The sequence below is a fragment of the Drosophila novamexicana genome, unplaced genomic scaffold (assembly GCF_003285875.2).
Source record: "Drosophila novamexicana strain 15010-1031.04,08,12 unplaced genomic scaffold, DnovRS2.1 tig00000387-arrow-pilon, whole genome shotgun sequence".
Taxonomy (NCBI): domain Eukaryota; kingdom Metazoa; phylum Arthropoda; class Insecta; order Diptera; family Drosophilidae; genus Drosophila; species Drosophila novamexicana.
The window spans coordinates 4011644-4037599 of record NW_020824800.1 but is presented as its reverse complement, the minus strand read 5'-3'; the positions used below and the strand labels follow the sequence as shown (position 1 = coordinate 4037599).

The 25956-nt window shown below is 43.2% G+C and overlaps 8 protein-coding genes across 9 annotated transcripts; 3 read left to right on the top strand and 5 right to left on the bottom strand.

The window, feature by feature from the left end:
- Positions 1-362: 362 nt before the first annotated feature.
- Positions 363-964, bottom strand: LOC115760003 (barrier-to-autointegration factor). Its single transcript, XM_030701161.1, has 2 exons — positions 719-964; positions 363-628 (listed from the first exon to the last, which is right to left on the bottom strand). Exons 1-2 carry the CDS (start codon positions 842-844, stop codon positions 482-484), a joined length of 273 nt encoding a protein of 90 aa, XP_030557021.1. The 5' UTR covers positions 845-964; the 3' UTR covers positions 363-481.
- A 600-nt stretch (positions 965-1564) lies between these two features.
- LOC115759987 (phospholipase A1 VesT1.02) lies at positions 1565-3355 on the top strand. The gene is made up of 4 exons (XM_030701141.1): positions 1565-1706; positions 2166-2328; positions 2389-3026; positions 3081-3355. Exons 1-4 carry the CDS (start codon positions 1658-1660, stop codon positions 3353-3355), a joined length of 1125 nt encoding a protein of 374 aa, XP_030557001.1. The 5' UTR covers positions 1565-1657.
- LOC115759934 (annulin) lies at positions 3337-11723 on the bottom strand. 2 transcript variants are annotated; one of them, XM_030701073.1, is made up of 3 exons: positions 11352-11723; positions 4484-6462; positions 3337-3674 (listed from the first exon to the last, which is right to left on the bottom strand). In XM_030701073.1, exons 1-3 carry the CDS (start codon positions 11467-11469, stop codon positions 3450-3452), a joined length of 2322 nt encoding a protein of 773 aa, XP_030556933.1. In that variant the 5' UTR covers positions 11470-11723; the 3' UTR covers positions 3337-3449. The 2 variants fall into 2 exon arrangements, with proteins under 2 accessions (XP_030556933.1, XP_030556932.1); XM_030701072.1 differs by lacking the exon at positions 11352-11723 and adding an exon at positions 9633-9898.
- Positions 11724-11814: 91 nt separating this feature from the next.
- On the bottom strand, positions 11815-12955 carry LOC115759935 (RWD domain-containing protein 4). Its single transcript, XM_030701074.1, has 3 exons — positions 12606-12955; positions 12437-12546; positions 11815-12375 (listed from the first exon to the last, which is right to left on the bottom strand). Exons 1-3 carry the CDS (start codon positions 12711-12713, stop codon positions 11949-11951), a joined length of 645 nt encoding a protein of 214 aa, XP_030556934.1. The 5' UTR covers positions 12714-12955; the 3' UTR covers positions 11815-11948.
- Positions 12956-13099: 144 nt separating this feature from the next.
- Positions 13100-15670, top strand: LOC115760128 (protein phosphatase 1F). Its single transcript, XM_030701327.1, has one exon. It carries the CDS (start codon positions 13439-13441, stop codon positions 14777-14779), a length of 1341 nt encoding a protein of 446 aa, XP_030557187.1. The 5' UTR covers positions 13100-13438; the 3' UTR covers positions 14780-15670.
- Positions 15671-16163: 493 nt separating this feature from the next.
- On the bottom strand, positions 16164-18907 carry LOC115760127 (H/ACA ribonucleoprotein complex non-core subunit NAF1). Its single transcript, XM_030701325.1, has 3 exons — positions 18749-18907; positions 18128-18673; positions 16164-18058 (listed from the first exon to the last, which is right to left on the bottom strand). The coding sequence occupies exons 2-3, from the start codon at positions 18408-18410 to the stop codon at positions 16239-16241; spliced, it is 2103 nt and encodes a 700-aa protein (XP_030557185.1). The 5' UTR covers positions 18411-18673; positions 18749-18907; the 3' UTR covers positions 16164-16238.
- Positions 18908-19162: 255 nt separating this feature from the next.
- On the bottom strand, positions 19163-21438 carry LOC115760129 (RUS1 family protein C16orf58 homolog). Its single transcript, XM_030701328.1, has 4 exons — positions 21302-21438; positions 20454-21244; positions 20065-20398; positions 19163-20010 (listed from the first exon to the last, which is right to left on the bottom strand). Exons 1-4 carry the CDS (start codon positions 21366-21368, stop codon positions 19949-19951), a joined length of 1254 nt encoding a protein of 417 aa, XP_030557188.1. The 5' UTR covers positions 21369-21438; the 3' UTR covers positions 19163-19948.
- A 375-nt stretch (positions 21439-21813) lies between these two features.
- On the top strand, positions 21814-25925 carry LOC115760126 (protein SERAC1). Its single transcript, XM_030701324.1, has 5 exons — positions 21814-22195; positions 23421-23967; positions 24029-24731; positions 24792-25062; positions 25121-25925. Exons 1-5 carry the CDS (start codon positions 22122-22124, stop codon positions 25905-25907), a joined length of 2382 nt encoding a protein of 793 aa, XP_030557184.1. The 5' UTR covers positions 21814-22121; the 3' UTR covers positions 25908-25925.
- The last annotated feature ends 31 nt before the right edge of the window (positions 25926-25956 follow it).

Here is a 25956-nt window from a genome sequence, read left to right as displayed (position 1 = left end):
CACTTTAAATCACCGTTTGCTTATGTATAAGAAATGTTTATTAAATTTTCACGCAGCTGCTTTCATTCCATTCACCTTTTTTTTTTTCAAAGTCCGGCAACTACCAAAACTTATCGGACACAAATATTGTTGTCATCGGTTGCTATCGGTGCCAAACGACTAACAACTTATCGAATATATTATTTTTGAGATTTAAATAGAAAACTTTTTCTAAATTGAATGATTAACCAATGCTGACGCTGAATTTAACGTAAAATACCCGAAAGAATTCTAGCATATTAAATGCCCTTGACGTATGTGGGTGCTGTATTCCCCAAAAAGCCCAATGATGGCGAAGGGCATTCAATTCCAATTAACATTAATTTACATTTTAATGATAGCTTACATTACAGTTGACAAAACATATATCAATGTGTGGAGATTATTATGGTATGAATAAAGAGAATTGCTTGTCCGAGAATTTCCACTAGTTTCACATGCTTTACAAAAACTCCTCGCACCAATCGTTTAAGCAATTGTAGCAGTCGGAAGCCTGCTTTGAGCTAGCATGGCAAACATCCTTCATCCAATCCTTAAACAGCTCTTCATCCTTTTTCAGGACTAAATACTGGCCGAGTACAGTGTACGCCTGAAACATGGTTAAAAGCAACAGCATTTATTAGTTACGAACGTAAACAATTGCGTTGTTTATTCGAGCACATGGCGTCATCATATTTACCTTATCGAAACCTGCCTCGGTCAAGCGTCCGCCGAGCGTTTCGCCAATGCCAGCCAGCTCTGTTACAGACTTTTCGCCCATGGGCTCCGCCACAAAGTTTTTGTACTTTTGAGTTGTGCCCGACATTTTGTATTCGTTACAATTACAATAAGATGCGTGTAGTCTTAAACAATAAAACGAAATTGTTAATTTAGCAAGTTTCGCGGCGTTTCTAAAAAATGACGCACAAAAAAAATGCGACAGTATGCGGAAAGTACCAAAATACCACAACGCCAAATATCGATAACTGTCAAATGCAGCCCTGAGATCAGCAGTTATTGTGTGCTAAAATTTGAATTGTAAGAGGAAATATTCACGCAAGTTCACATTCATATAATATTATTGACACTCAACTTATAATTGCAATTGTTAAATAATTAAATCAAATTTAAAGCTATACAATTCTATCTATATACGACAGAGCAAGCAATGCTAAGCTGTTGTGAGCATCGATTTTATTTCGATAAAATTGTGTGGAACCTGTTTTATTATTAAAAAGCATAGCATACTTTTGTTAAAATAAGCTAATTAGTGCAATAAATTAATGGGCTTGAAAAACCTGACAAATAGCAAGCATACAAATTAATGAATTTAATTGATTTAAAAATAGTTTGTAATACCAAAAGTAGCTTTTTCTTGGCCAACTGTACCTCAAATGTAATGCAACCGTTGCATGCACTCATGAATTTAAATTTAAGTGCGACCCAATTAACCCCCGTGGCGCCCGATAAGCCACCTTGCGGAGGCAATTCGTCGACTTTACTTGGGCATAGCCAGTCTTGATTGACAACTGGCCCCGTCGCAGTTTAACTGGGCTATAAAATCCCGCCACTTAGCGCCAAAAGGTTTTAGTTGAAGTTTAACGGAAAAAATACGACAGCAAAAGAAAGGCTGGAGAAAATGTTAAAGCTGGCGCTGAGTTGGCTCTGTTTAACAGTTGCTTGGCCAGGTGAGTGTGTGTACCTGACCGACTTTCCAGAGCCTGATTAATTGAAGCGCTCGAGAGGCTGTTGACATCTGAGGAATTAATTGATGCGTCCGGCCCAGCCCAGACCCTGTCCCTGCCCTGCAGCCAAACTGGTTTTAAGGGAAGGGGAAAAGGATTACAGCTGTGTCAGACTGAGATCTGTTGAGCTCAGAATCCATAAAGATGATTCGTTTAGTCGCGACGCAGCCAGCAACTGATCAAGATGCGCTCCACGAATGCTCTGGCCTGCGTTTGCAATGTGATCAATCCGTGTCGCAATGAGGTGTCCACCACATTTGTGGTCATCCAATGGCTGGTCACAGGATTCGCTGCACTGGCTCAGGTCGTGCGGCCCGTGCTCATGCTTTGTAATTGTGTTCCCATTAATTGGGAAAATCCCAATATTATTAACCACGTTTTCTGCATGATATTTTCGCACAGTTGGCATACGTGGCGAGGTGGCGCTCACCCAGGAGGACTACAACAGGACCTGGATCTATATGCCCAACGGCGAGGGCAAGCCCGAGGTGGCGTATCTCGTGGAGCCGCCGCCAGAGGATCGCATCAGCCTGCCCCAAACGATCCAGTTTGAGTTTTCCGGCAGGTGAGATTCGATAAATTCGGTCGGCAATGCAGATTAGCAGCAACTCTTTTCCAATCCTAGCGGCTCTCCCGACGATGTGCGCAGCTCCAATTTCTGGATAGATGAGAACGATTTCCAGCGTGCGCGTCGCAAGCGCGACACATGGCAGGAAATGGCCGAGAAATTTGATCCGACACTGGACACCAAGATCCTGGTGCATGGCTGGAAATCGAGCACCATGTCCAACTCCATCCAGTCGATCCGTGGCGCCTATATCGAGCGCGGTCAGGTCAATGTGTTCGCGATCAATTGGCGGGATCAGGCCGATAATATCTACTATCTGACCCCGGCGCGGTATACCGTGCAGGTGGGTCGCGCCGTGGCCAAGCTGATCGATCTGCTGGTGGAGGAGAAGGATGCGGATCCGCAGCGCATTCATCTGATTGGGCACAGTCTGGGCGCGCACATAATGGGCTATGCCGGCTCCTATACCAAGTATCGGGTGAGCCGCATAACGGGCCTGGATCCGGCGCGACCCGCCTTTGAGGATTGCATTGGGCCGGAGAATCATTTGGACGAGACGGACGCCAATTTCGTGGATGTCATACACAGCTGTGCCGGCTACCTGGGCTTCCGTAAGCCCATCGGCATGGTGGACTTCTACCCGAATGGCGGCGGACCGCCGCAGCCCGGCTGCAAGGAGCTCTCGCAGATCTTCAGTAAGCACGGCGGAGATCCCTTATCTGACTCTAACTAATCTCTTCTTTCCACAGCCGGTTGCAGTCATGGCCGCTCGTACGAGTACTATGCGGAGTCCATAAACAGCGAGAAGGGCTTCTACGGCGTGCCCTGCGGCTCGCTGGATGAGCTGCGTGGCCGGAACTGCAGCGGCGATAAGATTCTAATGGGCGATCCGGTGCCACGCGAGGCACGTGGCATCTACCTGGTCAGAACGGGCAGGAAGCCCAGCTATGCACTCGGCATGGATGATACGTTGCCCAAGGACTACGATGAGGACACCAATTCAAATGATTTTCAACTTATTTAATTATTAATTATCATTAACTGTAAACCTAAATGCAATACCTAAACTAAAAATACAAAAAAAGCACGACTTGCAGGGGGAAGGGTTTCACTTGGGTTCACGGAATGACATCCGTGCGCCGGCGTATTATATTGCTGCTCCTGTGACTCCCGTTGGGCTGCAGCACGTCGCCAGGTCGCGGCTCAATCTCGTAGTGCTTGTAGCCATCCACATCGTCCAGCTCCTTGGCGGAGAACTTGGCAAGCATTGTACCACGCCCGGCATAAGGTGGCACATATTTAAACGTCGCTGCGGCCGTGCCGCCAACGGGTATTTCGGCAATCTGCAAATCAATTGGGAGCTCTTCAAATATATTCACACAAACAATTTTGTTCACTTTGCTCAAATTTAGAATTCAGTATAGAAATGCATCGATTTAAATGGCCGTTAAACAATTTCGGTATATATTTAAAAATTACCTTACGAAAAATCCCAGCTTACTAAAAGTACCAAAATTCCTAGAGCCGTTAAACAATTTCGGTGTATATTTCGAATTTCCCTTTGAAAAGTACCAAAATTCCTAGAGCCGCTAAAAAATTTCGGTATGTATTTGGAATTTCCCTTTGAAAAGTACCAAAATTCATAGAGCCGCCTAACAATTTCGGTATATATTTAAAAATTGCCTTACAAAAAATCCCAGCTTACGAAAAGTACCAAAATGAGTAAGAGATGGCTTCTTTTTTTTTGCTGATGCTTCACTTTGTGAATGCCTTAATAGTCATTAATCAATCAAATAAATAGAGATTCATGATTCATTCATACTCAATAATTAGCTAGACACTTTTGTAGCTGCAAAATCTAAACGGCTAAAGGTTCCCCAAATTGCAAGCAAGCCACAGACCACATTTGTGACGTCACGCGCGTGTGCTCAGCAGCGCCTAACGGAACTGCAGTGCGTTTCCTTACGAAATATTACAGGCTAAGAAAAGTACCAAATTTCCTAGAGCCGTTAAACAATTTCGGTATAAATTTCGAATTTCCCTTCGAAAAGTACCAAAATTCCTAGAGCCGTTAAACAATTTCGGTATATAGGTATTTTGAATTTCCTGATGAAAAATCCCAGCTTATGAAAAGTAGGGTATGAATACGCACCTTAAACTTGAGCGGCTGCTCTATGCCGGGTCCCTCCACGGTGAACAGACCCTTGTGCAGGGGTATGGGCAAGGGATTCGGCAGACGCACAATCACATCCGTTTCCTGCTGTGCCACAATGCGGCCGCCGGCGCCGCCATCGCCCAGCTGGAACTTGATGTCCGGCTTGCGCACACGGAAATCGTCCTGGGCATAGTAATCGTAGTCCGTGTCCTTGACATGGCAGGCGGCGGATATCTGGAATGCAGCCTGCGACGAGAGCTTCTCGAAGTACTCGAAAAAGGTGACCTCCATGCGCACATATTCGCTGCTCTCCGGCTTCAGATCCAGCTCGAAGCCCATGATCTTCACCTCCTGGGCGCCGACGCCCGTATAGAGCACGGCATCGCAATTGAGCTGCCCGGCAGCCTGATGTGTGCGCTCCGTGCTCTTGTTGCTCACCTTGAGCACCACGGTGAAATTCTCGCCCACCTTGATGTCATCCTTCAGCTCCATGCTGAACTCCACCTCGTTGAAGTTGTCGTTCAGATAGTATCGACTGAAGGCGTGGCGGGATTGCTTCAGCGCCCGTATCATATAGTTGCGCTCCTCCTCGCTGCGCTCCGCGTACTTGTAGCTGTCGGTGATGTCCTCGCGCTCCCACTTCAGCACGGCCTTGGTGCTGATCAGATGGCCAATGGCCAGGGTGTCCTTGCGCAGCAGCTTCAGCGGCTGGGCGGGTCCATTGTAGCGCCAGTAGAGCTTGTCCGCGTTCACCTCGGAGTAGACGAAGCCGCAGTCGAAGGGACGCAGGATCTCGCCGTGCTTGACGGCCAGCACGGAGGCGGGACCCACCCGGTACATGTTGTCCGAGGCCTCCTGGGGCGTGGCGTCCACCGCCTGCCAGCCATCGTAGGCACCGAACTGGCCGATGCCCAGATCCGGACGCTGCATCCACAGCTCGTTCCACACGTGATAATTCCAAATGGAGTCCGTCGTCTCGGCGTCCAGTTTCTTGTTGTTGGCGTCGATGAATACATCGACCGTGAGCGAGGCCTGCGTATCGTGGGCGGAGGAGTAGCAAGTGATGACACGGGCCGGAATGCCCAGAGCCCGGGCTATGGTCGCCAAGACGCCGCTAAAATTCCAGCACTGAGCAAACTTGACGGACTTTTGCGTCTTGTGGAACTGCTGCAATATTTCCGCGGAGCCCGTCCACTTGGTGGGCGCTGTGCCGCCCGAGAAATCCTCCGTCCAGTTGCCCAGCAGCACACCGTCATCATCCACGGAGTTGACCAGCGCGGACAGAGCACGAGCCACGCGCACCGGATCGCCACGATAGGCCGGCGGAATGCGTCCCACGGTGCCCAGGAGACGCAGGCTGCACTCCAGGACATGGCGCTCGAACTGGCCAATCTTCCAGACCGACGGACGCAAGCGATTGTACGAGCCACGCCAGATTAGGGTCGTGTCGTGCATGACATACTCCTTGCGCTGCTCCCGATCCGCCATATAGACCTGATCATCGGGACACCAGGGATTAAAGAGCACGTAGACGGGCAGGGGCAGCTGGTAGCTGCGCGAGCCGTCGCCCAGAAGCTTGGTATCAATATCCAGGCGCCATTCGGTTACGGAGCACGTGGCCGGCGGCTTCACTAGCACCGTGAGTATCTGACCCTCGTGCGACTCAATGCCGGCGCCCCATTCCAATGGATCACCCAGATAGTCGATGCCATCGTGCGGCACCAGAGCCGTGAGTGTGCCATGGCCCGGACTCGGTTTGCTGTCGTCGGCCACGCTGAAAATAAAGCTAATCGCATCCTTGCTGGGACTGTAATCCCGGTTGAAGAAGATGCGCAGCCGAAACGGTTCGCCGCGTCGCACTATCAACGCCTCCTTCGCGGCCGCCGCATAGAAGTGGCTCGTGTGGTGCTCCACATGGTTGTCCGCCAGGCAGGTATCCACACGCTGCACGCCCAGCACCGCCGAGCTGGCGTCATCTGGAAGCAAGATCACACAGAAATGGGCATAAGTCGAGGTCGGCTTGGAAGGCAAGGCAGGAGAAGCGCAGCGCTCCAAGCCTTGCTTTAACCTAATCCTCAAATGGAACCATTTAACCAACTAACTTGTTCATATTTTAACTGGGAACAATCTGATGAACCAAGAACTGGAACTGGTTCACCAAAGAAAAACCAAGCCCGGGGACCTAAATTGTCCGTCCTTTCGCAAGGATCTCAGAACCTTTAAGAGCTAGAGATCAGAAATTTTAAACATAGCTCCTCCTTGTGCTCGTGCAGTACGAGTATGTTTCCAATGATCGATAACTTGGCCCGCTTCCAAGCAAACGATAATCGATAAATGATATCGAAATCGGGTTTTTTATGCAAGGATCCGTGCAAGGATCTCAGAACATATAAGAGCTAGAGACCAGAAATTTTAAACACAGCTCCTCCTTGTGCTCGCGCAGTAAGAGTTTGTGTGCGATATTCGATAACTTGGCCCGCTTCCAAGCAATCGATAGTCGATAAACGATATCGATATCATTTTTTCTGAGCAAATCTCTTAGGTTTGAAAGAGCTGGAGTCATCTTGAATAGTATTGTTAATCATGTCAATTTTTTCTTACTGATAAGCTGGTAGAAGAGGGTTCAGGGTATTCCCTAGTCGGCAACACCCGACTAGAGCCACCCACTTGTTTGGATTTGCCGACATCTTACAATGCTATGATGATCTCATGAGGCAAGCGATCTCTTGTCATGTTGCAGCCGAAACGAATTTGTTAAATAATCGCCTTTGGCCATAAACACACACACACACACACACACACGCACACACAAAGTGGTCAAAAAGTTCAATGCCAGGGCAATTAATATTCCCATAGAGTGGACAATCGGGCGTATGCGCGATTTGCTGTCAACGCCCACAAGAAACCATCAAAAGCATGGCCCATACCTAAAAAAAAAGTGGCCAAAAGTGTCAACATCTTCTACGGGAATTAGCTGCAGCAACATAAACACCTGCTGATGGACACATTTGAATTGCCAGAAATCAACTTTTGATCAAGTTCTTATATTTATAAATAGTACCTATTATGCTAACTAGCAATAGATATACATATATATATACGTGCACAGTGAATGCTCAGTAAAAACTACTTAAATATATATTTATTTCTTTTTAATTTACAAATTTGTCTTCTTAATTTAGAAAATATAACAAAATTATAAAAAATTCCAAAAAAAACAACAACTTTTTATTTAAAATAAAAAACTTTGAGTCGTACTGAGAAAATATAAAATATAGACTTTTAAAAAGTTTTTCTATCCTTCCAATTAAATCAATAATTATTTACTTTTATGCAAAACTAATTAACAAAAACAAGCATTTATTTATTTGTTAGAAAAAGGTTCTCATTATCGAATGACCACTGTACTAAGCATATATTAGACTCTGTTCAGCTGTTGTCCCATGACTAGCACAAGATCTTTTTAGCCACTAAAATGAATCAAATTTTTTAATAGACCCGCATAGTTTTTCTAGGCAATATGTTTTGAAATGGCAAAATATTCGTTTGGATTTACTTTCGCATCAAATAAATATTGAATATCGAAGAAGAAGTAGAGCACCCATTGGAACTTTTTATACCCTGAACCCATTAAAAATGGGTATAAGGGCATATTGTATTTGTGCACAATCCAAATGTATGTAACAGGCAGAAGAAAGCATATCCGACCCCATAAAGTATATATACTCTTGATCAGCATCAATAGCCGAGTCGATATAGCCATGTCCGTCTGTCCGTATGTATGAACGCAAGGATCTCAGAACCTATAAGAGCTAGAGACTTTAGATGTAGGTGCTCCTAGTTCCCGCGCAGATCGAGTTTGTTTCCGATAATCGATAACTTACTCCGTTTCCAAGCAATCGATAAAAATCGATAAATCGATATCCTGTTTTTTGGGCAATTTTGGTAAATAATAAGAGCTAGATAGAATATATAAATGCATTTGATGTTGGAAGAAGAGGGTTCAGGGTATCCCCCAGTCGGGAGCTCCCGTTTGTTGTTTTTTTTGATGTGCCTCCCCATTAGATATATTTATGTCTATAATTCCACATTTCCACATGGCTGCACTTTGGGAACTCGAATTTAAGAATTTCAGATTCAATTGATGTTAACCTTTAAAGTGTTTCGGGTCTCAACGTAGGATGCCAAATAGAAATAGAGACAGCGATAAGATAAGAAACATTGGAATAAATGATTTATTAATCATCATTTGAGCCGGAAGCAAATGTTAACGAAAATAAAAGTGTGTAAAAATACATACATATATATTTGCATATTAATATGTAAGCCAAATGCCGAAGAATCACAAAACGTGTCAAACAACTAAAAGATACAAAAACGAAAACAAAAAACGAAAAATAAAACAAGTGAAATAACAAAACGCGTGAAGTCATTGGCGAGAAAATAAAATAAATGGCATGCCCGAGGATTTATACAGTGTGCTGTCTACACTGAGAAAAACAAATCATAACAAAAAAAAAAAAAAAAAAAAATGTACTACAAATAGTTCTCTAGCAATAAAATAATCATTTAAATAAAAAAAAGGAAAATTTTTATTTTGATTGTAGAAAAGAATTCCAGTTCTTAATATATATGATTTTCATATGAGCCATAGAAATTTTCAATCATAATAAAAGAGTAAAAAAAAATCGACTACAATTTACATGAAAAGAATATTTTAATATCAATAAAATAATCATTTAAATAATCAGTAAAAACACGAAGATTTTTATTTTGATTGTAGACAAGATTTCCCGATTTTAATACATATATGATTTTCTTATAATCCATAGAAATTTATATGATTTTTGAAAATTCTTCTCAAGGTCTTAAAAATGTTTTCAACATTTTCAAAATTGCATTTCCATAAAATAATCATTCTAATAATCAGTAAAAACCCGAAGATTTTTATTTCGATTGTAGACAAGATTTTCATTTTTTAATATATATATGATTTTCATATGAACCTTAAAATGTTCAATAATTCTTCTTTGATTCACTTTTTTCAACATTCCCCCAAATTCAATTTGATCGAATTTCGTTTGCAATAATCTTTGTATAATTTGCAACTCTTTGGTTTCTTTTTTTTTTGAGTGTAGCTAATTACTTGCAATATCGGGTCCGGGTCGTGTGCTGCGAAAGGGATTCACTGGCCTGGCTGGCGGCGATGGATGCCACCAGCGCTGTATCCAACTGGGCGCATAGTTGCGGTACCAATGGCTCATTGTGTCTATAAGAACACGCACGCACACGCACACGCACGCACGCACACGCACACGCACACGAAAAGTAACGGAAACTGCGCTTTAAACGCGTTCTCTACTATTATATTATTTGTTTCGAAACTAGCGCTACTTTTCGGAAATCAAAACCGAACGCCGCGACGCCTCAAACCGCACTGATCAATATCGGTAATTGAGATAGTTTCGCCTTGCTCGCTGCAGAGCGAACGCTCTCTCTCTCCTCTCTCTCTTTCAGTGCTCTGAAGCTCTAGCTGTTAAATTGTTACAGTGTTGGGCAGGCTAAAAGTAGCTAAAAACAGAGCTGTGCTCTAAAGTGATGACGTCATGCTGTCTATATCTATTGTTGCCAATCTACGCACATATTTATATGCCTTGATAATGATGTAAATATTAAATTTAATAAATCACTTTACTTTTGATATATGATGCTACGTGTTCAAGAGTAGTTTCGATAGTCTTTATTCAGTCCGCAGCAGCTCTAGAAAAAAATAGCCATAATTAAAAAAAGCTGAATCCGGCTTGAATAAAGCTAAACTAACAGCAACAAGCCGTTAGCCGTGACTCGTGCGCTCTCTGTTATTATTAATTATGAACGGAAAGCGATTTCTGGCCGTCCGTTGGCGTTGCTTTGGTAATAGAAGCTACCACCATCTGTTGAGGCTGTGGCTACGTCATCGCAGCGCAGTCAGAGTCGGAACTTGATTCATGGACATCAATTTAATTGATTCATGTGCGCGAGCAGCTAGGCCTAGAACTGGACCCCATGGCATCATCGACTAATTTGCATGTTTTGTTTTATGATTCTTTTAATTTTGTGCTGCAAATCTAATAAGCACTATTTTTCAGCAGAGTACTTGGAGGAACTTAGAATGTCTTAAATAAAGAGCAAACATATTGAACAAGCCCTATTTTTTGGGTTCTAGCATTTAATAACATAGCTAAAAACCTGTTCTCAATCGATTATATCTGTATTACCATATATATAAAGAAGAGATCCGAAGCTTGTATACCCTTGCAAAAATATAAAGAATTCGAAATGCGAACACTTTGCTTTGAGTTCAGGATAAACATATATACAGATATATAGAGGAGTATATATACCTAATGGGATTGCAGATATTAGCTTAAATCATTCCGGCAAGGGTATAAATTTGAGCTAACTATGCCCTAAATTTAAGCGCTCAGGTACTTTACGCGCCTGAAAAAATTGTTTATAAAGCTGAAATGATATATATCATGTTATTTTTTTTGGCACATCAACAAATTGAACAATTTCCAGCTATTTATACGTCAATAAATAGGAATGAAATTTTTGGTCATGTTCCAGGTGCTTGATATTTGTTTAATTTTCAATTGCCAGCTATTTGAGTAGAACTGATTAATAAACATTTTGAGGCATGCTGAATTTATTGCCAAGCTTAAAGGTAAATTCTGTGGGCAGCTAGTTTCTGGGTTTTACACGTACGCCCACGGCACACAGCAAATTGTCATGCAAAAAAGGCAATATCGGCATTAGGTAACATCACAGGTAAATGCCAAACAAAACAAATAATAATTGCAAATATTTATAAGCAAATACTTACCTGGAGCTGCCAAGAGATTTGCATTGATATTGCGCATACGCAACGTTGCGTCCGTTTCGCATTTGAATGATTCGTTGGAATTTGAACGTTTTCTTAGCCAAGAACATTTCTGACCCATTGTCAGGTATTATAAGTTAGTTAAACAGGTTCTGAGGCAATAACAAGTTACCCCTCGGGTAATCAAAATTATGTTTCAATCCGAACTCGACACGCGCGTTGTCTACATTCAACTGACAATATTTTTTTAACGCTCAAGCAATGCAAAATTTAAATAAAAATTGTAACAGAATTGCGTTTAAATTACATCATCAGCACGCACAAAAACGACTGTGCCAGTGCATTAACATGCTGCGACTAGAATAGGCATCTTGAGAAACTTAGTTTATTTTCCATGCGTACGGGCTTGACCCCAGCGAGCCAGTGGCTGACCTTGTGTGTCCAAAAAGAATAACCAGACCAGGCGTGCGTAAATTGATCGGCTTTAATGGCGAACACATGAGCACAGATCACATTTGACTTTTTGATTGAATTCGTTACGAGTGCGCCAAGCTTTTGATATTGTAATTAGTTAACTAGTTGATTTGGCAGGCGTCGTAGCTAAGTGTTCAGTGGATGCAGCACCGGGTTGGCTGCTGCTGCTGCCGCAGCGCTTTCCATGGCCGCTGCGGCGTCCTCTTTGCTGCCCGTTTGCGATAAATGCTTAACAATGTCCACCCAATCCCAGCCACGTGCACGCTCGCCCTTGTGATCGGTGCGCTCCCATTGACGTCGCTTTTGCGATTTTGTCAGCTGCTCCTTCTTCGGCTCCTTTAGCTTGGCATCCGCTTGGGTATCCGATATCTTAATTGCACCAACACCGTCGTCCACAGCTGCCACAGTGGGCGCACATTCCGGCTGTGCGGCAGTCAGTTGCTCAATGTTGTCTTTAATACATTCGAAGAGGGTGTACGTCATGCCGCAGCCCAGCCATTGTGAAGCCTCCGTACTGAGCGCTGTGTGTATTTCCTCCTTGACTGCGGGTAAGCTGCAATAATAAAGGTTTCTATAAGTAGATGGACAGGCATGGGCCTCCAAGTCGTGCTCACAGATTGCGATTGTAGAAAGTGTTCATGTTAATCGTGGGCGCCTCGTCGGGATAGTTTTCGCCCCATTTTAGCTCCACCAGAAATGATTTATAATTATCCTCTTCGCCATACTAAAGTCGTTTAACAATTGAGTTAGATTTAAACTGTGATATTTGCATGCGGCTCTCACTTTATATTGAAATGTGGTCAGGTCAATTTCCTTGAAATTTTCATCGCCTTCGTAAATGGACTGCAGGGCTTCGCGCTCGTCTGTCTGTTGTTCCAGCGGTGTCGACATTTTGTTCAAATTACAGTGAATTTATTTAGACAACGCACATTTCACAAAAAGCAATGCAAAATTGAAAATAAAATTATTGTGTCGCAACAAAACAAAGCAACAGCTGAGTGCTGCCGGCAGCGGAAGAAGAAGCGCATTGCCATTCACAGCTGTCGCAAGTATATTACACAAAAGTATCGATACTACAAAACATTTTAGGCGCGATTCGTTTTCCTTTCGTGACACGACGATCACAGTTCAAAACGACGTTTAGGATTTCATAAAAAATGAAATATCATAAAAGTGGCGCACATATTAAAACTAAAAATGATTATTAAAGATTATATGATAGTACTAAAAATATTTTTCAAACGTTACTTATTTTTCAATTGTTAAGTAAATGCCAAATATTAACACAAGTCGTAGATTGGCGTATAGTCTTTTTTCCGATAAAAAGGAAAAAGTCGTTGCTAAAAAGTCGCGTGCGTATCGTGTTGGCGCTATTTCGTGTGTGTTCTTTGCGTGCCTTTGCTTATAAACAACACTGGCATCACACTGCTTCAGTGAGCAACGCGGCATATTCATGTTTCCCAGATGCGGCCACACTGCATAGAATATATAAACAAATAGAACCATTGCGTAAAAAAATGCTAGTGCGCGGGTGAATCATCGCTATTACCAATATTAACACATGTGTCAGGCGCGCTAACACTAACGTCAACAGCAACAGCTGAGTACAAAAAACTATGTCGACAGACGTAGCCGCGGATCCGCTGAAATGTGCAGCGGAATGCACCCAACTGCTGGAATTCAAGGAGTTTCTGGCCTCAACAGCCGCCAGCAGCGAACTGACCTCTGGCAATGAACTCACGCGCAATGGAAATTGTGTAACGCGCAGCAGCAATGACACTTACAAAGTGAGCGCCGACGAAAAGCGCGCCGAAATCATATCAGCCATTTGGAAGCAGCTTGCTGCAAGAGGATGCCCGCGCGCATTTCAGCTCAAGCTGCTGCACGCGGCCACGGCGCAACTGGAACAGGATATCAGCCATGCCAAGGAGCTGGAGCTGACAGAACTGGATGCCAGTGAGCCGCCGCAATATGATCTATTGAAATTGCAAAAGTTTGTCAGCAATCAGCTGGACAAGCTGCTGCTCAAGTTGACCGACAACGCAGCCATGGAAAAGCTACAGCTTTATGCCGACGACGAGGCTCTGTGCGAGCAGCCTTTGTGCTGTTCCTGCGCCATTCAGCCTGCTGCGCCGGCGCACAGTGCGGCGGCCGTTAAGAATAAACCGCGCAAAATGGAGGATCGTCATGTGTGCCTGGAACGCTATGGGGCCATGTATCAGCTGAGCGAGCACAGCGACAGCCGTTTCTTTGGCGTCTTTGATGGCCATTCCGGTGCATTGTCCGCCTGCTATGCAACCAGCCAATTGCCACAGCTGTTGGCGGCGCAGCTGCAGCGCACCCGATTGCCCGACGAGAGCGACGTGGACTTCTATCGCAATGCGTTCGAGACGGCTTTCCTACAGGCCGACGAACGTTTTGCCCGTAAACGCATCACCAGCGGCACCACCGCCGTCTGTGCGCTGATCAACAGCGATCAGCAACAGCTGTATGTCGCCTGGGTGGGCGACTCCAAGGCCTTGCTGGTGGGCAAACGCACCCAACTGCAGCTGGTGAAGCCGCACAAGCCCGAGGCGGTCGATGAAAGGCGACGCATAGAACTGAGCGGCGGCAGCGTCATCCATGCCCAGGGCCAGTGGCGCGTCAATGGCATACTGAACGTGGGTCGTTCCATTGGCGACTACAGCCTCGAAGCGGTCATTGCGGAGCCCGATTTCGTCGATGTGCAACTGACTGAAGCACATGATTTTCTGGTGCTCGGCAGCGACGGTCTGTGGGATCATGTGCCCGAATCGTTCGTTGTGGACACTGTCTACGAGTGCCTGGCGGAGGCGACAACCAAACTAGAAGACATTCCCAAACTGCTTGTGGAGGCTGCCAAGGAGCGCGACTCGCAGGATAACATAACCGTTGTCCTGGTGCTGCTCAAGAAGCGCGAACAAATCAATCAACGTTAAGCCAATCGATTGCGTTTTTTTTCTTTTTTAATTGTTATTCTGCATTTGTTGTCTGTTTTTCCATATATATATATATTTTATTTGTATTTTGGTCGTGTAAATAGCTTTAAGCTCGCCCATTTTTCGATTCGATACACACAAACGCATGTGCCTCCGGCAGCCACGCCCCCTACGTTGTTGCCTCTCGAATAAGCTCAGACACAAATATTTTTTGCACACCCCGATTATATAGTATATATATATATACATGCATTTTACAAGCGCATACACATATATTTACATACGCACACAAAATAGTTAATATTGTTTTGGCCACTTTAATAGCTCGCAGTGCTTCCACCCGCGATTACCATGCTGTACATAAGGCATATATATATTAAATATTATATATATATATCTTTTTAACCTGCCCAGTTGACAAACTAACGCGATTCCAACGAACCGCTCGATTTTACGAGTCATTTTTGAATCAATCACATAACTAGTGCAAATATTATCAAAAACAATGAGAACTAATATTGAAATTTTCAAATTATTGAATTTGAAAATCATTCAATTGCCAAACTTGACTAGATATAAGCCCAACAAATCTATAACTATAACTTTATATAATACACAGTTGTCGCTCGAAAATTCTAACAAAATTATAATTTTCAATTTTATGAACTTTTTATAAATCCAAAACAATCGAAAAAAAAAAAACTTACCGATTTCTAGAAAACAATTTTAATTTGTTTTAAAATATTTCTATTTTTTGAAAAGTTCTACATGAAAATAATTTCTGTAGCCCAATTTCAAGGCGGCTTTTAAAAATTCTTTATAGAAAAATATAGAAAAAAATTGTGATGTTTTTCTCTAGGCCAATTTCAAAGGATTTTTGATAAATATTGTTTCAAATTTCCTGATTTTTATTGGCCAGTTTTTTTTTTTCAAGAAAATTTTATATTAAATGTTAAAAATGTAAACGAATTTTTCTATATCAAGTCACAAGTTTTAAGCAAACTAAATTTATATAATTTTTTTTGAAATTAACTTCCATATTCTAGTTTATAATTTTTGATTATTTCTCCCATACAAAAAGTTCTATTTAACGAGCGATCACTGTACAAATGTATTTTTAAGCAAAGGAAAAATTAGCTACACACAAATCATGGATCTATAACATTAGCTAAAAATCTACTCTATAAGATGATCAAATTTGTTCTATATAGTTAATTGCCTTTTATATAAAATGTTTGTCAATTGGGCATAGACACCCATAGATATACCTAGGCATATTTACAAGGCGAATAAACCACAAACATATTGTTGAGATCCCACACAGATTAAGTACCTTTTTATACAAATCTTCAAGCATTTTAACGAATACCTTTTTAAATACAAAAAATGAACAAAAATACCAATTGTTTACAAATTTTTTTTTATTGGAATAAAGTAAATAAAATAGACGCATAAAGTGCTAATTGGGGGGCTGTGGGGGCTGGCCGTAGCCCGGGTACATGTGCGGGGGCATGGCCATGGGCATGGACGGCGGCATGGCATAGGGATGCGGTGGCGGAGGCGGCGCTTGCATGTAGCCATAGCCATGTGCGGGCATGGGAAACGCCATGCCTGGCATCATATTGAAATTGGCCGCCGGCGGATGATAATTGTGATAGTAATTGGAGTGCCAGCTGCCCGGATTGTAGCTGGGATGGTAGTTGTACTCCGTCTCACGCGATTGCGAACGGGCTTGGCTGTGCTGCTCCCTTGGCTGATTGCCATTTGAGTAATTCTGCGACTGGCGCTGAGCGCGTCGACCACGTTGTCGAGGAGCCGCGGCCGGCAGCTCACTTGCCTCGGTGTTTGTTGTGGTCACCGTATCCACGGAGTCCGTGGAATTGGTGCGCTCACGTTGTCGCTTCTTGCGCTGCTCCCAGCGCGCCTCCCGCTCCGCCTCATCGTCTGAGTAATCAATGAAACGCGCCGGCGGCTCCACATCATGCTCCCACGATGCATCAGAGCCGCGCACTTGCATCAGCTTGGAGAGTATAACGAATTGTGTGTGCTCCGTCTGCGGCGCACAGTAGACTATGTCGCCAATGTTAATGTTGCGCTCCTTGATCTGCTGATTGGTATTGAAGCGCACACAGTAGAGCGGATCGGCCACCTGGCCCAGCACATCGAACACCTGACCCAGCACTTTGCGTCCTTTTTCCAGAAACAGCACAGTGTCCAAATCGAAGAGCATGGAATTGGGCAGCACACTAACCAGCACCAGTTGATCCACTATCGAATGCACTTTGCCCAGCTCAATGCACTCATCCTCCGGCACGGTTATCTCCAGCTGATGTATGGGCGGCAGCTCATCTAGAAGCATCTCGCCGCGCACTTTTGGCGGCTGGCGACGACGCGGTCGTGCATCACCCTCCACATCCTCATCGTCATCCTCATCCTCACAATCCTCGGTATTGATGCGCTTCTCTATTTTCTTGCGCAGCACCGTGAGATATTCGGCCTCTGAGTTTGAGTCCGAGTCGCTGCTGCTGCTGCTGTCGCTTTCCGAGCTCACGGAAACAACTTGACGACGTATCGCGGAACTGTTGACGGGCATCTCAACTATGTCATCGTTGTCGCTATCTTCTATTTTGGTTACATCCTCCACATCTGAATCCACATCAGAGCCGTAGGCAGCCAGCAAGCTGAGCCCGTTTAATGGTTTCGCTGCTGCTGTGTTTGCTGGAGCCTCCGACAACGTTTCGCATTCCATTGCAGTAACAGCGGTTGAGAGTTCCACTTGACGATTAGCAACTACTGTGAGATCCACTTGAGGATTAGCAGCCACGACTTCATTGGCAGCGGCTGTCATTGCCAATAGAGGATTAGCGCCTATTCCCTCGCTGCTATGCTCTGCCTGGCTATGCTCTTCTGGAATTGCAGTCGAGGCGGTTGTGAGTTCCTCTATAGGATTAAGAACTATTGATCCATTGCTCATCTCTGTATCAATCACTGCGGTCGCGGCCGTTGTGGGTTCCACTTGAGGCTTAGCAACTATTCCTTCATCGCCCAGCTCTACCTCTGCCTTTGCAGTCGACGCGGTTATGAGTTCCTCTATAGGATTAGCAACTATTTGCCCATTGCTCATCTCAGTATCAATCACTGCACTCGCAGCCGTTGTGGGTTCCACTTGAGCACCACCATCTATTCCCTCGCAGCTAATCTCTGCGTCAACAGGCTTTGTGATATTTATAGGCACTTTTGGTTCTGCTGACTCAACAGGCACAGCACTTAGACTTTCGACTGGACAAAATATATAAAAGTTATATAGGTAAAATCACTTAATTACTTCTTTTACTTTTTTAAGCCTACCTGTTTGGGGCCCAGCATGTGCTTCCACCTGGCTGCTTATCAACGTCTCGACTGGATTTTCTTTGTGTGCATCTATTTGAGATGTGGGCTTCGTATTTGTGGTTAATTCATCAACAATGCTTGTTGAATCACTTTTATTTGTTTCCGCCTCAACAGCTGCTTCTTCAGGCAGCACGATGGTCTTTGCATTGGTGGCCTCTTCTTCTGTAGTTAGGTGCGCTGCTGCCTCCACATTTGTGACCAAGTTGTTGGCTGGCGCAGCCTTTGGGTGAGCATCTTCCATAATTTATAAATCGCTTTTAAATTGTTTTTCAAACAAAAACACGTTTATCAGGCGCACGTGCTTGGTTTAAAATAACAAATAATCGCTCGAGTTATCGATAGGCAGCATCGATACCTTTTAGCTTGCATATGCTACGTTCACACTGCATTTGAACTAATTTGAGCCAACAGGATTTATGCGTGTTTTCTATAGTGATATTTAAACTATTGAATAATACAATATTTTTAACAGTGCGTGTTCTAAATAGGCGCAGAATCATCTATCTAGGGTACAAATTCAAAAATAAATGTGATATTTCAAATGTTATCGATAGACAGCATCGATACTTATTAACTTACATATGCTACGTTCACACTTTATGTGAACTACTTTCAGCCAATTTAGCAGGACAACAGTAGTTATGCGTGTTTTCTATATTGACAATTAAACTATTGTATTATTCAAAATTTTGTAAACAATTCCAAATTCGTGCGTGCTCTTATTAGTCGCAGAAATTTCAATATATGTAGGTTGAATATTCAAAAATAAATTTGATATTTCAAATAATCAAATGAGCTACGATAGCGAAGTTTTATAATTTTGTTAAAATTGTTATTAAACAAAAGTAGCATAAAAACGTATATGAACAGTAGATACCGATACCATATATTCTTATAAATTAAAAAATTTATATATAATATATATATATATATGTCCATTTCTCCATTTCTACTATTAACATATTTAACAAAACAAAGTTTAGACACAAATTTTGCATAAAATGTCGAAGAATTTTATTTATTCTTCTATTAAAATCAATTGCGTTTATACTACTATTTCGCATAATATAAAAAGCATTTCTCAAGCTAATATTAAGTGCTAAGCTAATGGACTTGCTGTTTGCCAAAATTATTATTAAAACTATAAGTAAAGCTTATAAATAATATTACACGTTTTATATAAAATGGCACTCTACAGTGCATTCCAATTAAATTATGATTAAAAACTTTGTACAATTTTATGGGTTACAATTGAAGCGGCTCGTTCGTTGCGCAGTTTTTCTTTTGGTAAAAAGTACCTACTCGAAATATACAAGTGGTAAGTTATTACAAAATAGATTCTTTTTTTTTTTGTTTTTTGTAATTTTTGAGTCCTAAATCAGCACATCCTTTGAATTGAAAATGCTTTAAAGATAGTCCGGGATGGGCTTCTTGAATATCTTATTAAATATCGGTTCAAACGTTACTTTGTGCTAAGGCAGAGTTACATAGTTGGAAGATGTTACGTTATTATATTCGAATGTTTTTCAAAATATTTTCAGATAGATGCGCATGAGTGTCATGTGACTAAATCTATAATGTGTAAATATGTATTATCGCAATCATTTGCTAATATCAACGTGTTTGCCTTACGGTTATGTGAGATATGTGAGAATGTGTGTGTGTGTGTGTATGTTGTTAAAACATACTGGGTTAAATAAAACTCAAATAATATCGTTCATAGCAAGCATCTTAGCGCTGTATCATCTTTGGTCCAATTGGTGGGCATAGGTCGCTCCCCTAGGCCTTCCAGTCCAAGCGATACTCATCAACCAGCAGCAAGTGCTGATTGATTAGCCATCCTGTGTGAATAGTTTTAAATATATAATCATGCCTCTAAATTGTCAATGACTTACCCTCTTTTTGCGCTAAATTTAGAAACTCCTGCCATTTGCCTTGTATGTCCCAATACTGTTCCTTAATTTGATTTCTATCCTGCAGATAGGAGACAGCGAAAAAGTATGCCTTCAGCACATCCTGGGGACGTGTATCAAAATGCAAATAGACACCTAGATATTTCTTGCTCTCCGCTATAATGAAGCGTTCATGTGGATCGAACGAGGAGACAATATTCTCAATGACATTGCTGCTTTTATACTCATCAATGAGATGCTTTACGCTCAAGCCGAGCCGTATGTTGAGCGATACTGATACCATCTGACCGACCGTGACGCGTTCCAATTTGTTGACCTGAAAGAGGGACAGTTATTATCTTTAAACTGGCTAAAGATAAACTGAAGCTCACCTGCTGCGGTGTCAGCATGTGCGACGACCTAAAGAACTCCTCCAGGGCTATTAAGTATCGCGATTCGTTGAACGTGCGCAGGCAAACAGCACGCACAGCCTTTAGATTCGCATAGAGATGCAGCGTGACGACAATGTAAAACACGGTATATAGCATAGCCTGGCTCTTGATCATGGTGAGCAGATAGAGGCCCACAAAGGAAGCGATCAAATTGACGCACGTCTCCTGTGAGCTATCCTTGGAAGCGACATCCGCCAAATTGCCGCGTACAGCGTGATGTTGGGTTAACGCTGCCCGTGTGGCGCCGCCAGCCACGCCCACTATCGCTTTCAGCATGGTGGAGCCGCAAAGAATTTGCGTGCTAAGATGTGGATACTTGGGAAGCACATAGATTTCAATGCCCATCGCCAGATCGTTGAGAAAATCGGCGCGTAGTCGCCACTTCTTTGAATCAACGTCCAGCTGACTGCCTTGCCACCAGGCGAATACGATGCGTCCCAAATGCCCGCTGCCCTCCTTCAATATCCATGTAACTGTCGCCGAATAGGCATTCACATTCTCGCTGCCCACCCCAATTCCCTTGAGTATGGCATGTGTACAGAGTGTGCCACAAATGGTGCTGCAGAATGCCTGCACCGTGTCCCATATTTGGTACGCCGCATAATCATCGGATACCGAGTCCGGATAGCCTTTGGGCAGAAAGATATTCTGCAGCACACGGAACAGCAGGAACTTCTCCTGTATGACCAGCCTGTCGCCACGTAGAGGCACACGCACAATATTGCTTTGATCTACAAATTGGATGCTTGCATAATTGTTTTGTATGTTTTTGTGTTCTCAATACTCACCTGCCGGCGTCACATATAGTATTTCCTCGCCTTTGGTGCCATATTGTTCACGAAAATGTATTTTCATTATAGTACATTAATTTAATACAATCTCTGGTTACACAAATCGCGAGACCAGTGCGTGCACACTCGCAGCGCACAAGCCATATACTAAATGATAACAGCAGCATAGCCGTGAGAGTACACATCACCTTTGCCGCACTGTTATTAACAGTGAGCGGGTGTTTAAGAGATTTTTTCTCAACTCTTAAATAACATAACATTGTTGTTGGCTAGGAGTATAAGAAAAAAGCGGAAAATTGGTGTTTTATTTTTCGTTAATAATAATGGTTTCTATTATTTTCGATATACAATTAAACATGAATTATAACATTGGAATTGTCCGATTTAACATAATCGCAGCAAATAATGTGGCAACACTTTTGGTTTTTGTAAGACAGTGTGGCAACACACTCGACTACGAAAAAGAGATAAAAGAGACGAAACAAAACAAATCAGTCATTCAACAACTTGAATCACAGCACAAGAGTTCGAAAAAAACAAACTTTTAGACCCCAAAGGGGTCGTTCGTTCATTAATTATTAAAAACTTTACAGACCATTTTAATTAATACAAGTTTTACGAATACAAATAAATTCTGAATAGTTAAAAGCAAAGTGACACAGTGATAAGTTCGACGCCCGAGAATAGTCTAAATTTAAAGAGTGATTGTATAAAAACAAGAAAAAAAAAAAAACAAAGTAAACTTTTGGCAACTACTTGACAAATTTTACTAGTGAGTTCGCCAGGCTACACGCACACAACAGAAATACAGCAGGCAATGTCATTAGAGGATATTAAAGCAACAATACGCCGTTTTCCAAAGCTGCTTGGAGGTTTTGGTATTCTGACCACGTAAGTAGAATCAGTTTAGCAGCAGCAACAGCTGCTCTTGCTCCCAACAGCAATTACAGTTAATATACATACAACCATGCCATTTAAAGGGGCTTGTCACAAACTCTTAACATACACGAAGTGGCGCCACTTGGCCCTGAACAAGTTAGTTGCCTGACACTAGAGCTAAAATATCTTGAGTGCGTCTTCCGCATTCTTGCCAGATATCGGGCGATTGCATCTGTGACGTCATTTGTTTACAGAAATGGTAAAAAACAAATAAAAGAAATTATTCATGCTGCCGTCTCTGAACAACTGCCAAGTGTTGTTGTTGAAACATATTAACACAATACGATCAAAACAAACGTACGATTTTGTCAAAATGAGATAGCAAGATAGAGTTAGTTATTGTTGCTTGTTTGCTTTTCGCTTACCCTACTGCTTCTTGTGCGTAACAGCTGTTCAAGGCCCTCCCCTGATCACCAACACATATGCACACACGCAAGCGCACACAAAAACAAAACAAACTGGCCATCTAAATAGTGCGCAGTAGTTTTCGCAAAATAACGGACCCCCCGCGACACTTGTAGTTATTGGACAGTGCTGCCACTTCCGATTATTTCCAGTCAAATAGGATAGGAATTAAAAACAACGGGAATTAGATTGACCGAATTGTGGATTTACAATTTTGTCGGCTCTATTTACCAAAAATTTCATGCAAAATTTAAAATTATAAAAATGGCATTATAACGTCAAATATGCTTGCAAAAAGCAGGTTTAGATTTACACAAAAATGTTTGTAATTAATTAATAATGACTATAGTTAGGTAAATTAAGAGCTTAATATACTTATCATAAATTGAAAAATATCTAAACAGCAATTTTTCATAAACCATTTTCGTGCTACATATAAAATTTAGCTATTTAGCTATTTTCCCCCAAAAAACTAGCTTTCTGCTAAAAACTAGGCAGCACTGTTATCTTTGTTATTGTTTTTGGTTCTGGGAATTTTCGTTGGCGCGTGTGGCGCTGCTTGAGTATTTGTGTGTGGTATTTGTGACACGCCCACTTTTATAAATCTAATAAAAGTTGTTGTTGTTTATCGCAAGTTTATGGCAACAACAAATTGTTGGCAGCAGCTCCTAGCTTGTTGATATTTGGGTCAATTTTAAAACATCAACAACAACAAATTGTAAATGAACAACAGCACGTGTGTATTAATTTACAATTTCTGTACTATTTTCAGCGCCGGCATCATACTCTACGAGACACCGCAAATCCGTAAATACTTCTCGCAATATGTATCCAAAAAAGAACAGGAGCCGGACAAACGTCGCACGGAATACATTTACATTAAATATCACATTTATCGGGAATCCATGCGCAAGCTGCAACAGAAGCAGGAGGACGAGAAGAAGTGGATAAGTGTCATCATTAATCCCATTGGCAAATGGTGGAAGGCAGCGAAGCATTCGGTTGCCTGGCGTCTGCTGAATATAGCACAAAACGGCAGCCAGGCGGAGCGTCTAAAGGCAGTGCAGCAGCTGATATGCATGGATCATTTGAAGGACTGGGACTTTCGGCACCTGGCACAAATCTGTGATGCACGCACCTCCGTCTCGTTGGCCCGCTGCGGTGCCGACATGCGTTGGTTTATGCCTCTGCCACGCCGTGGCTGCATTAGGAATCCCAAAATGCTGCTCTGCGAGCTGCACGTAATGCTTGACCGGCTGCGCCCATTGTCCTGTGTGGATCACTTCTTCAGCAAATATTTTCCAGATCAGCATAGTATCGTAAGTCCGAAACTAAACATTTAAACAGAACCCAGGCTAATTCGTTTAATCCCTATTTCAGGAGGAGCTGAACGAATTCTTCACGCAGGATCAAAACGTATCGCTAGCTGTGCAGGACACAGACTTACTCAAAGAAGTCATTTCGTTTCTGCATCACATCACCAAGGATCCGAAGATTGCGGCCAAAATCATACACGATGGCGGACTGATGCATTTAATGGAGCTGCGCAAGATTTTCGCCGACGACAACGAGACGCTTTCAACGCTATGCAAAGTGCTTGCGAACCTATCGTTGGTGCCGGATGCAGTGGAGCATTTCTTTGTCTCTGGCTGGGTTGGTGCGCTAGCCGAATGGCAGCAGTGCCCCGACTTGCGTCTCCAGGTCATCTCAGCCAAAACAATGGCCAATCTGGATCATGATGATCCCAATCAGTTCACATATCCGCCCAATGTATATCCCCTGCATCCGCGTGTACGCACTCGCCGCAAGCCCAAGGCAGACATTGTCTTTATACATGGATTGTTGGGTGGCGTCTTTATTACCTGGCGGCAGCGGGATCGTAAGCCCACCGAACTGGGTCTATATGGCAAGAATGCGTTCTATACCAGCGAAACGGACGATGTGTTTCTCGTGGGCGAACCGAAGCGCAACGGCAGTAGACAACAGTATAACAAGCAGCAGGGCAGACCGTTGATTCCCGCCCAGTTACCAGCCACCAGTGAGGCATCCAAGATAAGCGCCAACAAAACCAGTGCCATGAAAGGTATTTTCAAAACAAATTTTCCCTTGATCGTATTGTAAATTAATATTCTTATCCTCGCAGATTCGCTGCTGAAGACCAGCAAGAAGGTGGAGGAGAAACGTCTGAACATAAGCGATGCGGCCACCAAAGAGTTTGTGGAAACCCTATACAGTGAGGCTGAGCTCGATTCAGATTGGGAGGTAGTGCATCCAGATATCCCGCTGGAGGGCAATGCGGATTGTCAAGGCAGTTTCAGTGTCTCGGGCAACGAGTGGACCAATCAGGATGCAAGCGAAGAGTACACAAACTGCTGGCCCATGGAGTGGTTGCCCGATGACTATCCCGATTCTCGGTAAGCACATCAATCAATGCAGCTGTCCAATTGATTAATTTTATAATATTTATTACAGAATCATTGGCATTGACTATACATCAGCTGTGACCGAATGGTCAGCCAATTTCACCAAGTATTGTCCATGCGAGAAGGGCCAGGGTCATATAGAAGTGCGTGCCAGCTCACTGTTGGAACGCATTGCCACCGCCGGCGTTGGTAATGGCCGGCCTGTGGTATGGATTGGTCATTCTATGGGTGGTCTGTTAACCAAGCTTATACTGCTTAAATGTGTGGACTCTGTGGAGCAGAGGCTGCAACAGATTGCCAAGAATACGCAGGGCATAGTGTTTCTGGGCACACCGCATCGCGGCTCGCCGATAGCCAAATGGAAACAGCATATGCAAATGATACTCTCGCCATCGATTGAGGTAAAGGAAATGGAAGAGAATTCACCGAAATTGCTGGAGATGCATCGCCGTTTCATGGGCTGCCTACACACCTGCCTGCGTCACGTGAATGTGCTCAGTCTGGCCGAAGGCTCACCCACCATGCTGACCACATTCAAGTTTCCGTTGCGCATCGTTACTGAGGAATCATCCCGCATCGATTTCGGTGATTTCTTTTTGCTCAAAGATGATCATCTCAGCCTCTCCAAGCCCATTTACCGTCAATCGTTTGTCTATCAACGCCTATTGCATGTGATCAGCGAGGCAATAGACCAGAGCACCGAACCGAAAGAAATGGATGAGCAAGCTCTGCCAAATACAGATTTACTTGCAATGAACATTGTCGCTATACTACTAAAGGGCGCCAAGGGGCTGCTCGAGATGCTGCCTCGCGTCGCCCTGCGCTTTACCACATAAATGCTGAACAGCTTACACAAACACGCTTGTACCTTGATATAGCTATGCA

What these genes read in the sequence shown, in the direction of transcription:
- LOC115760003 (XM_030701161.1), bottom strand. Translation starts at nt 844, where the DNA reads ATGTCGGGCACAACTCAAAAGTACAAAAACTTTGTGGCGGAGCCCATG. An exon ending in CCGAGGCAGGTTTCGATAAG is followed by an intron (nt 629 to 718) that starts GTAAATATGATG and finishes ACCATGTTTCAG; the next exon opens with GCGTACACTGTACTCGGCCA.
- LOC115759987 (XM_030701141.1), top strand. Translation starts at nt 1,658, where the DNA reads ATGTTAAAGCTGGCGCTGAGTTGGCTCTGTTTAACAGTTGCTTGGCCA. An exon ending in TTTAACAGTTGCTTGGCCAG is followed by an intron (nt 1,707 to 2,165) that starts GTGAGTGTGTGT and finishes ATTTTCGCACAG; the next exon opens with TTGGCATACGTGGCGAGGTG. An exon ending in CAGTTTGAGTTTTCCGGCAG is followed by an intron (nt 2,329 to 2,388) that starts GTGAGATTCGAT and finishes TTCCAATCCTAG; the next exon opens with CGGCTCTCCCGACGATGTGC.
- LOC115759934 (XM_030701073.1), bottom strand. Translation starts at nt 11,469, where the DNA reads ATGGGTCAGAAATGTTCTTGGCTAAGAAAACGTTCAAATTCCAACGAA. An exon ending in AAATCTCTTGGCAGCTCCAG is followed by an intron (nt 6,463 to 11,351) that starts GTAAGTATTTGC and finishes TCTTGCTTCCAG; the next exon opens with ATGACGCCAGCTCGGCGGTG. An exon ending in AGCAGCCGCTCAAGTTTAAG is followed by an intron (nt 3,675 to 4,483) that starts GTGCGTATTCAT and finishes ATTGATTTGCAG; the next exon opens with ATTGCCGAAATACCCGTTGG.
- LOC115759935 (XM_030701074.1), bottom strand. Translation starts at nt 12,713, where the DNA reads ATGTCGACACCGCTGGAACAACAGACAGACGAGCGCGAAGCCCTGCAG. An exon ending in TGACCACATTTCAATATAAA is followed by an intron (nt 12,547 to 12,605) that starts GTGAGAGCCGCA and finishes AAACGACTTTAG; the next exon opens with TATGGCGAAGAGGATAATTA. An exon ending in ACTTTCTACAATCGCAATCT is followed by an intron (nt 12,376 to 12,436) that starts GTGAGCACGACT and finishes TTATTATTGCAG; the next exon opens with CTTACCCGCAGTCAAGGAGG.
- LOC115760128 (XM_030701327.1), top strand. Translation starts at nt 13,439, where the DNA reads ATGTCGACAGACGTAGCCGCGGATCCGCTGAAATGTGCAGCGGAATGC.
- LOC115760127 (XM_030701325.1), bottom strand. Translation starts at nt 18,410, where the DNA reads ATGGAAGATGCTCACCCAAAGGCTGCGCCAGCCAACAACTTGGTCACA. An exon ending in ACATGCTGGGCCCCAAACAG is followed by an intron (nt 18,059 to 18,127) that starts GTAGGCTTAAAA and finishes TATTTTGTCCAG; the next exon opens with TCGAAAGTCTAAGTGCTGTG.
- LOC115760129 (XM_030701328.1), bottom strand. Translation starts at nt 21,368, where the DNA reads ATGAAAATACATTTTCGTGAACAATATGGCACCAAAGGCGAGGAAATA. An exon ending in ACATGCTGACACCGCAGCAG is followed by an intron (nt 20,399 to 20,453) that starts GTGAGCTTCAGT and finishes TCCCTCTTTCAG; the next exon opens with GTCAACAAATTGGAACGCGT. An exon ending in AAATTTAGCGCAAAAAGAGG is followed by an intron (nt 20,011 to 20,064) that starts GTAAGTCATTGA and finishes CTATTCACACAG; the next exon opens with GATGGCTAATCAATCAGCAC.
- LOC115760126 (XM_030701324.1), top strand. Translation starts at nt 22,122, where the DNA reads ATGTCATTAGAGGATATTAAAGCAACAATACGCCGTTTTCCAAAGCTG. An exon ending in CAAAACCAGTGCCATGAAAG is followed by an intron (nt 24,732 to 24,791) that starts GTATTTTCAAAA and finishes TTATCCTCGCAG; the next exon opens with ATTCGCTGCTGAAGACCAGC. An exon ending in GATGACTATCCCGATTCTCG is followed by an intron (nt 25,063 to 25,120) that starts GTAAGCACATCA and finishes TATTTATTACAG; the next exon opens with AATCATTGGCATTGACTATA.